General features: G+C 41.0%; 1 protein-coding gene across 3 annotated transcripts in view; it reads right to left on the reverse strand.

Annotated features, from left to right (window-relative positions):
• cdca8 (cell division cycle associated 8) overlaps nucleotides 1–11,899 on the reverse strand; it is a 30,533-nt gene extending 18,634 nt beyond the window's left edge. Inside the window, exons 1-4 of one of the 3 annotated variants that reach the window (XM_059954352.1) lie at nucleotides 11,756–11,899; nucleotides 6,734–6,839; nucleotides 1,976–2,104; nucleotides 529–569 (exon numbers count right to left, since the gene is read on the reverse strand). In XM_059954352.1, the coding sequence (XP_059810335.1) occupies nucleotides 529–569; nucleotides 1,976–2,104; nucleotides 6,734–6,833 (270 nt within the window). In that variant the 5' untranslated portion in view covers nucleotides 6,834–6,839; nucleotides 11,756–11,899. Of the gene's footprint in view, nucleotides 1–528; nucleotides 570–1,975; nucleotides 2,105–6,733; nucleotides 6,840–11,254; nucleotides 11,333–11,407; nucleotides 11,663–11,755 lie in introns of those variants that run through there. The other 2 variants (XM_059954355.1, XM_059954353.1) reach the window with 2 other exon arrangements.
• Nucleotides 11,900–12,017: the final 118 nt, after the last annotated feature.

The raw sequence follows: 12,017 nt of genomic DNA on the forward strand, positions 1-12,017 counted from the left end.
GTGAACTTTTCCCCTAAACTGATATTTAACCATGTTATCCTGATGGGATCTGACAAAGCTCTGTATAACAATATTAGTCTCCCTTTGAATGCACACGCATTGCAAGTTACCATTTGAAGCCAAAACAATGAAGAATTAACTGCATTAAAAAGCAGTGAGATTCTTGCACCAGCTATCTGACAGGTGCAAGGGCATACAATTTGTTATTGCACTGAGTGCCATAAAGGAATTTGTACAGCAGAGTCTCTGCTGCGACTGGATACTCAAGTGTTTTCAATTGGCTTCTCTTGATTACATTTTCATAACCAACTCCGTTTATTGTTCACTAGATAGTTCACATCCTAATGCTGCTATAAATTTGCAACAATGATCAGTTATACAAGTTAGCATCAAGTAATAAAGTCTTATTTACTTAATAAAGGAAGACTTTGAGATATACCTCTCCAGAGAGACATTCAAGCCTTAATGCAGCAATACAATTTGCACTAGGCACACAAAAGTTACATGCAACATCAGGAAAAGTCTTACTTGTTCAGCTGCAGCCACCGCCTCTGCACTTCCACCCATAGCTTTAAGAAACAAAATAAGAATAGGCATTTAGTAATACACATACAAGTGGAGATTTTTAAAAAGTTGCCAAAGTCACTGCTTCACGAAACCAAACACTTGCAATTACAAACATAGTGAAAATGATGCACTGTCCGTTGGCAACCCAAACACAAGGAGAAAGCTTCTAATGAACATTTATTTTAAACCTTTCTTTATAGCAATTATATAGCAGTATTCAAATGATTGCATTCCTTGTTCTGAGGACATCCATTCTTATGTCATTAATTAAACTGACAAGTCTATTTTACAAACTTAATGAACAGGGGCAGGTGGGAGGAACTCACAGCACTTGGAGAAAGCCCACACATTCCAGAGAGAGGGGCGGATGTATAGACAATGTCAGAATTGAACTCCGACGCCCTAAACTGTAATAGCGTGACCCTAACTGCTATGCTGCGTTGCCTTTACTACTACAACACCCTTTCATAAGGTTGCACGAGATTGTGGTAGTTGAACAATTCACCAATCGTGAAAGGCAAGGATTCTTATATGGTGTTATGACATCAGAACTGTTTGAAGAAAATACTGAAGGAATCATGTTAATTTCCAAGCCTAGAATGGATTTGTAAAGTGCAAACAAATATTGTTTGTGCACATTTTAGTAAATAATTTAACATTTTGAAAACTATAGTTGAAAAGGTACTAGCTACCAGCTGGACTCCTGACAATGCAGTTATAAACCTGCTGGATCCCTTATCAGAAGGGATATTATGGTAACAAGACTCTTCATAGCACAATGAAATTATGGAGGGAACAGTGGGTGGTACAAGAAATATGCTAAAGACCAAATAGCTGCAAAACTGATATCTGAGTGAGCTATATTCCCTAGTTGTTTGTCAGACAATGCCATTGGTGCTCAAAAACTTGCGTGTCAATTTAAGAACTTAAACACACAACTTATCTATTACAAATCAGTCTTTCACTATCCTATCCTCCACTGAAGTGGACGTGCAGGTACTCCTGACACCCATCTTCAATCTGGTGTGTATTTCCTACTTTGTAGCTGGAGATTTATCATAGTAGGACTTCCACTTTGAAAGAAACCAGCAGAGGACTGCCTGACAAAACAATGGTGAATTGTTGGCTCTCTCAGTACTTGTGAAATCCCAGATTTGTCAGTTAAATGGGGAAATTCCAACATTTCCACCACCAGAGCAAATTGGTGACCCTGCTACACAGATCCGAACTCCAGAATGGAGAGTTTAAAATGCATTTTTTTTTTTAAAAAGATGCTATAATCTTAAAATAATAAAGGCTCATGTTATTCTAGAAAATGCATCACTAACATTTGTGGAGATATTCCCAAGCTCATTAAAAGTACATAGCAGTTATCCAAGATATTCCAAAGTTGTCCAAGATAACTTACCAAGGTACTCCAAATAATTCATTTGTCTCACAGCCATTGGAAGTTTCATAATTGCTCGACTGTAATGTGCTTCTACTGTAATAAGCATATTGTTCAAAGCTTTCTCCATCTCTCTTTTCCGCCGTTCAACTGCAAATGAAACAAAGTCTGAGGAGAGGCCAGCAGATATTAAGTACAATTACTGACTAATAAATTTACAACTGTTCAGTATCATTCCGAATTCAGTGCCATTATGAGGCTTTTCCCTAGTCATTGCAACATATTTACTAGAAACAGTCCTGCAATATCACTGCACAAATTTCTTCTAAAAACATACAATGTGATTTCCCCCAATAATAGCCATATCCAAATTGATCTGTGGTCTTAACATACGGTATTAATTTTCTGTCCTAGTGCTTAATGCAAATTTTTTTTTAATATAAGAACGACTACTGTTGAAGGTTAGCACTGAGGTTAAGTGCAACATACCCTTGCCTCAAAACTCAGCAAAAACTGCAACTATACAGGTCCTCCTCAAGTTACAATTGCTTGACACGTCATGCCCGCACATAGGTCAGGAGAATGGAGATTGAGCTACCATCTGTTGTGGGACTGCGGACATCTTTTACCATGTGAAACATTGTCTGAAGCAATATCATAGCCTGGTGCAAAGAAATCTGAATGCTTGAGTGAACTGATTAGAGGGTGGAAAATGTTACACCATTCAAGAAGGGACCACCCTCGCAATTTTAGTCTTCCTTCAGTGATAGACAAATTATTGGAGAAGATTATTAGAGATAGGATCAACAAACAGGATTAAGAAAGCATTCTTCTAGGGTGCATTACAACCTGGTATGGAAGTTGTCCTGTCCAAGACCAGAAGAAGCTGCAGAAGATAGTGAACATAGCCCAACACATCACACAAACCAATCTTCCATCCTTGGACTTACTTTACACCGCATGCTGTCGGAGCAGTGCTGCCAGGATAACCAAGGACACGACCCACCCAGCCAACACACTTTTTGTCCCTCTTCCCTCCGGGAGAAGGTTCAGGAGCTTGAAGGTTCGTATGGCCAGATTTGGGAACAGCTTCTTTCCAACTGTGATAAGACTGCTGAATGGATCCTGACCCGGATCTGGGCCGTACCTTCCAAATATCCGGAACTAACTAGCACTACCTTACTTTCCCTTTCCTATTTTCTAATTATGATTTATAATTTAATTTTTAAAATTATATTTACTTGGATTTGTACTTCAGGGAGCACAAAGCACAGAATCAAATATCGCTGTGATGATTGTACACTTGAGCATCAATTGTTTGGTGACAATAAAGTAACAAACATTTGAAAAGCAGAGTCTGATTAGGGATAGTCAGCATATATGTGTGTTAAACAGCATTTGCAAGAATGTTGCTGGAGAATTGTAACTATGCCAAAAGTTTCTTCAGATCAGGATTATTCGTTGCCCTACAAAAGGACAACTTTGTCGTAGGGTTTGCAGGCTTACGTACTTCAATGACCCAGAGAGCTATGTTAGCTGGAGTCAGAGCCTTGTGCTTTCACTCTTGGTAGAGTAACCCGTGCTAAACAGGTCAAATGGTACAGGCCAGGCTAAGAGTGGTCTACTGGTCCTCCAGCTTCAGGGCAGGTCATGCTTCTGAGACTGACTGAATTGCTTGAGGATATGGCAAAACACAATGATGAAGGTAGAGAAATGGCTGAGGTGTACATGGATTCTTGGAAGGCAACCCCCTCGGTAGGCTCATTCAGGAAGTCAGTAGACACGAGATTCATGAAAACTTGCCTATATGGATTCAGATTTTGCTTACCCATCTGCTTGGTGGTCAGTGACTAATGATATTTCAGAGGAACCTGTTCTGGGACCCCCTTCTCTTTGTGGTTCTTATAGCTGACTTGGATGAGGAAGTGGAAGGGGGAGTTATTAAGTTTGCAGATGACACAAAAGTTGGTGGTGTTGTGGATAGTATAGAAGGTTATCATAAGTTACAACAGGACAATGACAGGATGCAGGGCTAGCTGGAATTCAACCAGGAAAAGAGTGAAGTAATTCATTTTGAAAGGTCACATTTGAAGGCAGAATATAGGGTTACTGGTAGGATTCTTAGTGTGGAGGAACAGAGCAATCTTGGGGTCCATGCCCATAGATCCCTCAAAGTTGTTGAGCAAATTGATGAGGCTGTTAGACTATGGAGTCTTGGCCTTCATTGGTTTGGGAATTGAGCTCAAGAGCCGTGAGATATTGTTACAACTCTATAAATGCCTAGACAGACCACATTTGGAATATTGTGTTCTGTTCTGGTAGCCTCATATAAAGCATATAGAACGTGCAGAGGAGATTTATCAGGATGCTGCCTGGATTAGAGAGCATAACTTATGAAGATAGGCTGGGAGAGCTAGGGCTTTTCTGTTTGGAATGTAGGAGGACGAGAAGTGACTTGACAAGAGGAATATATGAGAGGCACAGATAGAGATCTATACACAACTGGCATAGACTGAGTAGACAGCTACAGATTTTTCCCACTTTGGAAATGGTTAATACAAGAGGGCATAATTTTAAGGTGACTGGAGGAAAGTATGGGGTGGGGAATGTCAGAAGTATTAGAGTGTGGTGGGTGTGTGGAATGCCTTTACAGGGGTGGTGATAGAGGTAGAAACATTAGTGATATTTAAAGAACTTAGATAATTGAAATAGAGGGTTATGTGGGGGGGGGGGGGGGGTGATAGGAGGGCAAGGTTAATCTCAGAGTAGAGAAAAGAGTCAGCACAAGGGTCTATACCAGACAACCCCAATAGGCGGACTGCGGGCCAGGTTTGGACTGCGCCTTGGCACCTACATAAACACACCTGTCATAACATGTGAATAAAGCACTCGCTGCTCCATTTTAACCTCATCCCACACTGTACACTTGACCTACACCCCAGTAGAGCGTGTAACCTACTGCGCACTCTCTATGGTCCTCGAATAGACAGCGGCACGCACCAGCTTCCCACCTGTCACCTAAGAAGCGGATCTGTCATCTAAGCGAATTGTTACCAGCAGTAAGCCACGGACCCTAAACCAAGAACAACATGGCCTGCGTAAGTTGACCAGAAAACCATCAGTTCAAATCTGGCTGGACTGATCAGTTTTGTTTTATTTTACAGGACCATGCCAATGCTAAACTGACACACTTAATATGCATGCTGTCCATAGCTGTCTGCAAATCAGAAAATCTAAAGTGGCACTTCAACACTATGCATGCCGCCAGTTTTAATGCCAACTACCCTGCAAAATCAGATCAATGCAAACAAAAAATTGCAAATATATCATACAAGCAGTCCGTTTCTACTACCTGTAAGTCAACATCTGCACAAGAGAGCACATCAGCTGCATCGTTGCATGTGTCACAACAGAATACAGGCCCAACATCAGAAGGATTGTGTCACCCCGTCGCTGTCACTTCTCACACTGTGAGTGAATCAATTTATTTTTGTCCATTTGTTAATCTTATTGTGGTATAACCTTATTGTGATAATTTCATTTATAGCTACACTTCATACTTCAAATACTACAGAGCTTAATTAAAAAGAACAACTAGATTAAATGAGAGAACAGAAGCAGTGGAAAAGGCAACACTAATAAAACTCAAACACGAAGAAATCTGCAGATGCTGGCAATTCAAGCAAATACACAAAATGCTGGTGCAACACAGCAAGCCAGGCAGCACCTATAGGAAGAAGCACTGCCGACATTTCGTCAGTCCTGACGAAGGGTCTCGGCCCGCAATGTTGACAGTGCTTCTTCCTATAGATGCTGCCTGGCCTGCTGCGTTCCACTACTAAAACTCTGTGTGGAAGGTGATGGTGGTGGTGTGTGCGTGTTTTTTTTACGTCTCCAATGAGTTCTCAATGTGACAGCTGACAGTCGTGATAGTTACAGTCATAATTAAATGGCTGGTTTTGGACTTGAATTTTGTTTCAAGAGTGCATTTTTTTTCTTGTGTGACCCACAACACAGGATTTGAGAATCCCAGGCCTAAATTATTACCACTGCCACTAATAATAATAATGGTAATAGCAGCAACAACATCTGCCCATAAAACAACTTACTGGCGCAATGGGTAAACCCTTGGCTTCGCATGCTTGACATAATTTGGCCCTTGTGGAAAACTAATTGCGGAACCCTGGTCTATACAGTGTTGTAATATTCTACGTTTTGGAAATGCCCTGGTTTAATTTCACATTGCACTTGATTAGCCCATGTTTTTAGTTAGGTACACCACTAGCACAACCTGGAGAGAACAATAACTTCCCCCAGAAGGGAAAAGGTGGAATGACAAAGAACAGAAAATTGACAGAATTTTTTTTAAAGAATGACAGAAGTTTGACCTGAAATCATAATATAGCTTGAGAATGTAATTAATGGTAAGAGTACAGAAAAGGCCAAATTATTATGAACTAGCTCAAATTCATGTAGGACCAGCAATAACAGAAAACACTAAATATGAACAGAACAGGATCATCCATAAAAAAAAAGTTAACAGTATAGATAGATGATCTTGCATCAGAAGTTGATTGTTTGCTGAAACTTATTATTCTGTTTAATAAACCAGCAGAAAAAGTAGTGACTGTAAAGTCAAACACAAAGAAAGTATGAGTGACTGATGAACACAGAATTACATGGAGGTCACAGGATTAACTCGAGAGAGCAGCGAGCCAGGGTGAATTGAGATGTACTCCCTGTACAGACTTTGGAGATAAGACCAGTTAACTATAATACCTTCAATGTCAAAATCCTTTAGAAAAGCCTGAAGTTTTTCATGTTTCTTTAAGTCCAGTGAATTATTTTTGCGACCAGTTGCTTTTCGTTTTGAAGGCATTCTTTCCTGAAAGAGGAATTGAAAATAACCTCATACAGTAGTTGTGATAACCAATGCCCTGATTACAGCTTCCCAAGAACAAGAATAAAAATTCTTATTTCATTTCTACTAGCTTTAAAATTCAGATGTGCAAGCTTTGAGTTAATCCCACATTTTGGAAGATTAACACCAGTGTACTTACTTGACGAAGTCAATTCCCATTTTATATAAATATGATTTAATTTCACCAGAAGTTTTTGAAACATTTCTTCTAACACTATTAGAAACTTAGGGCAAGAACATTTGTTAATTATACAAGCATCTCCATCTCACCAAGTCAGTAAATGCAATGAAGAAGAGATTAAGATTCCAGAAGATTAAAGGAATAACAAGTAATAGATTTTTTCAATAAATTAAATAAATTAATTTGAATATACGCAAATATCACATTGTCAGCTTTAGCACAGGAAAGGACAGATCAGAGCTCTTTCTACATACTGAAAACCTAGAACCAGCAGACCTACGTACCTGAATAATTAAAATACTGCTAGACAGCTGCAGAAAATAATGCAAAAGACTAATTGACTGTGAGTTATATATCAGTTATGATTCTGTGTTATGTCTTTCCTGATTTGGATTGTTACCTTATCTTTAATTATTAGATCTCACTAATTGTAAGTTCACTGCTGTTGTTGATAGCACACATCTTGTTGTTCAGCAATTAGCTTGTTATCAAGACGGCCACTTGTATAGTTTGTACATTTCAGTCAGTGAGAAGCACTTTGTTAGTGTCGAAGGAATTTCAATTAATATTTGAATCTGCCTCGTGTGAGAACGCCAAGAAGTACTATCTTTTACAACTGGCTCCTTGCTTTCTGTAATGCACTGCTAAATAATAGAACTGCTTTCAACTACAGCTACACCGGGACAAGAGTTATCTATCTGTTCAGCCTGAGAAAATGGGAAAAACTCTTTACATTAGAAAGTTTTTGACAAGAACTGGCCATTTGGACCCACAAAGCTTGCCAAATTCTTAATCACAGTGTTTTGAAATAACTATCAAGTTTAGATTCACAAGCCTCTCAGGTGCTACTCTCAACTACACAACTGGGTAGTTTGGTTTATGTGTCTACAACTTCCTGTGTAAAGAAATGCTTTCTGATGTTTGACTGAAATCTCCCTTTAACCAATCGCCCCACATCCTCCTTGATGGATTAACTTTGAATAGAATCTAGCATCCACATTACTTATACCTTTAATTATTTTGAACATTTTTATCATGTCTCCACTCATTCTACGTCTACTTAGGCTAAAAAGATTTAACTCTTTCAATCTTTCTTCATAGCTCACACCTTTCAGACCTGGAATGAGTCTCATCACCCTTTTCTGAACTCCCTCCAGTGGCTTCACATCCCTCATAAAATTGTACACAGTACACAAGGTGTGACCTCACAAATGCATTATACAGCTTAATAAGAATGGCTCCAGACTTGAACTCCACTGAGTGCATTATATGGTCTAACATTCTATTAGCCTTCCTAATCACTTCTGTGCATTGTCTGGATGTTGATAGTGATGAGTCTACCAGGACACCAAAACCGTTCTCATACAGTGCACTTTCTAATTCAAGACCCCCCTCCCCATTGTATATTTATATCTAGTATTTCAACTTCCTGTATGCAACATTTTACATTTATTTACATTAACTTTCATTTATTTATCTGCCCACATTGGACTTTGTTTAGATCTAACTGTATTAATTCTGCTGCCTGAATGTTATACCTTTCTGCCCCTTCATAGAACTGCAGCATATTAGTAAAACACGAATTCCCCTTTAAACTCAAGCTGGCTGTTAGCTAACATACCTGCTTTTATCAGCTGCTTTTCCATCTCATTCTTTATTAACGCTCCCATTCTTTCACCTACTTATTGGTCTATATTTACCAGGGTCAGTGCAATCACCCTTCTTGTATAGCAGGACAATATTAGCCCATTTCCAGTCCTTGGGGATTTCACCAGTCTTCACTGACTTTTGAAAATATACGTTAGGGTTTGTTTATATAATCACAGACCTTCTAAGTACCTTGGATATACCTTGTCTGGTGCTGGAGATGTAAACTTTCAGCTTTCCCAGCTGAAGCAGGAACTCACTTTCTGAGATCTCCAAGTTACTGAAAACGTTATTTTTCTCTACGCTAGCATCTTCACAAGTGAATACTTAAGCACAATATGAATTTAAAGTATCTGCTACATCCTTCTCTGTGTAATTTATCACACCACTATTATTTCTAATATACATAACTTCTGGTTCATTACATAACAGCCAATCCAGTGTAGCAAATCCCCTAGAAGGCTCAACAACAAACCGTTCTAAAAAGCCATCTCTTAGGCATTCAACAAACTCACTCTCGAGATCCATTACCAACCTGACTTTCCCCAATCGACCTGCATGTTCAAATCTCCAATGACAATCATAACATTGCCCTTTTGACACACCTTTTCCATTTCCTGTTGTAATCTGTGGTCCACCTCCCAGCCACTGCTAGAAGGCCTGTATACAACTGTCATCAGGGTCCTTTTACCCTTGCAGTTTCTTAACTCTACCCAAGGATTCAACATCTTCCAGTCCTATGTCACATCTTTCTACCAATTTGATGCCATTCTTTATCAGTAGAGTCACGCCTCCTCCTCTGGCTACATTCCTGACCCTCTGATACAACAGAGTTTCAGCTCCCAACTACAACCATCCTTCAGCCACGATTCAGTGACGGCCATATCATACCTGGCAATCTGTAATAGTGCAACAAGATCATCCACTTTATTACTTCCACTACACGCACTGAGATACAACACCTCGAGTATTTGCTACCCTTATTGAATTTGCATCCTTGATGTACAGATAGTCTATATTATCCTTGAGTTTCCCTATATAGTGCCTTGCACGTCTCACTGCCACCCGACTTTGTAATAACAGCAAACACACCCTTCACCTAAATTAAACCAGTAAGTTGTCAGCAGTAGCGAGTCCACTGACTAATGGTTGCCACAGGGTAAACCTGCAGTACCTCATTAGACAGCCTCCCCACTGTCAATCTGTACCAATGTATTTTACCTTTATTCCCACAATCTATAATTTGCTTTAGATTTATTCAGATGACACCCCAACCAACATTCCAAAGAGACCAAATACATATCATTGACTGTTTTGCCTTTTAGCATCAACTTTGCAGTCAACCCCAAAGAGCTGATTAGGGAATTCAGTAAGGGTAAGACGAGGGAACACAAACCAGTGCTTCAGAAATGGAGTGTGAGAAATTTCAAGCTCCTGGGTATCAATATCTCTGAGGACCTAACCTGGACGCAACATATTGATACAGCAATAAAGAAGGTGAGACAGTGGCTATATTTCATTTGGAGTTTGAGGGGATTTGGTTTGCCAACTAAAACACTCAAAAACCTCTACCATTGTATAGTGGGGCGCATTCTGACTGGGTACGTCACCAACTGGTATGGGGGGGGGGGGGGGCGGTATACAGCACAAGATCGAAATAAGTTACAGAAACTTGTTAAATTAGTCCCCAGCCTCGGTAGTATCCAAAACATCCTCAAGGACCCATCACTAAGGATCCCCACCACCCAGGACATGCCCTCCTCACACTGTTACTGTCAGGAAAGAGGTACAGAAGCCTGAAGGCACACTCAGCAGTTCAGAAACAGCTCCTTCCCCTTTGCCAGCTGATTGCTAAATGAACATAGAATCCATGAACACTACCTTATTACTCTGTTATTTATTTCTGTTATTTTGCACTAATTTTAACTGAACTATTTAATAGACATAGATACACATAATGTAACCCAGTTTTTTCTCTACTTAATCATGTACTTAATCGTACTGTTGCTGTAAATTTAACAACACGTCAGTAATATTAAGCCTGATCCATCTTACAAAAAATTGCTCTCAGACGTATGAAAGAATTTCTGATCATTCTGAAGATCATGACATCCATTGGGCTTTAACTTTTTCTCCACTAATGCTACCTGACCCAACATCCTTGTAGCGGGGCTGCCCACCAGGGTCCATTCAGTTAGAGCTTAGAAACATGTCCTCTAGCCCACCACATCCATGCCAATTTATTTTTTGCTCATCTATATCTTTTCTTTCTTTACTTCCTGAGATAGAGCTAGTATGGGAGTAAATGCTTCAACCATTAGACAGCACAGAACCAACCCCACCTTGTCAGCACCAACCTCTAACATTTGCACTAAGCATTCTCTGACATGTCATTCCATGGCCTCCTTCACTACCGTGAGGGAACCAGACTCCGGTTGGAGGTGCAACACCTCATATTGTCTGGGCAGCCACCTACCTGATGGCACGAGCATCGATTTCTCAAACTTCAGATAATTGTCTCCCACCCCCCAATCCCACCTCAAATCCTTACCTGTTCATCACCTCCCTCCGGTGCTCCTCTCCCTTCCCTTTCTTCCAATGTCTCCTGTTCTCTCCCGTCTGATTCCCCCCCCCCCCCCCTCACCTATCAACATCCCAGCTCTTTACTTCACCCCTCCCCTCCTCCCAGGTTCACATAACCTACTAGCTTCTTGCTCCAAGTTATTATTTCCCCTCATCCTCGGTCCTGAGGACGGGTCTCGGATCCAAACCATGGACTGTTTACTCTTTTCCACCGCTGCTGCCTGGCCTGCCGAGCTCCTCCAGCATTGCGAGCATTCAAACCGGCTGCATTGCCGTCCAGGACGGAAAACTCGAGGACATCTCCAAAAAGGCAGCACTGTACTGTATGTAAGAGTCACCGCCCCGGCGGCTGGACTCCCCAGGGCCGCCGTGTAGTGGGCAGCCCACCCCGTCCTCCTTCCCCACGCCCCGCTCTCCCCACCGTCCCCTGAGGTGCAGCACCCCCGGGACCCAACACCGCGATACCCACAAGGCAGTCCACGTTAGACCCACAACTCGTCCTCTCCTCCACACGGCCGCGGCCCGCCTCGCACAGTTTGAATTTCCAAGCGCAACGGACGCACTGACTAGAGCCTGCTACTCGACCAATCACAACTCAAACGCGCTTCCACTACTGCCCAATCACAGTCTGGGCAATGACGTCCAATCACGGAATGACCAATCTTTGATGCCAACTGTTTTAGGAGCGCCCAATCACAGGTGGGCTCGTTTAAGAGTAGCCAATCGCAAAC

Source organism: Hypanus sabinus, chromosome 30 (genome assembly GCF_030144855.1).
Source record: "Hypanus sabinus isolate sHypSab1 chromosome 30, sHypSab1.hap1, whole genome shotgun sequence".
In the NCBI taxonomy this organism is placed as follows: Eukaryota; Metazoa; Chordata; class Chondrichthyes; order Myliobatiformes; family Dasyatidae; genus Hypanus; species Hypanus sabinus.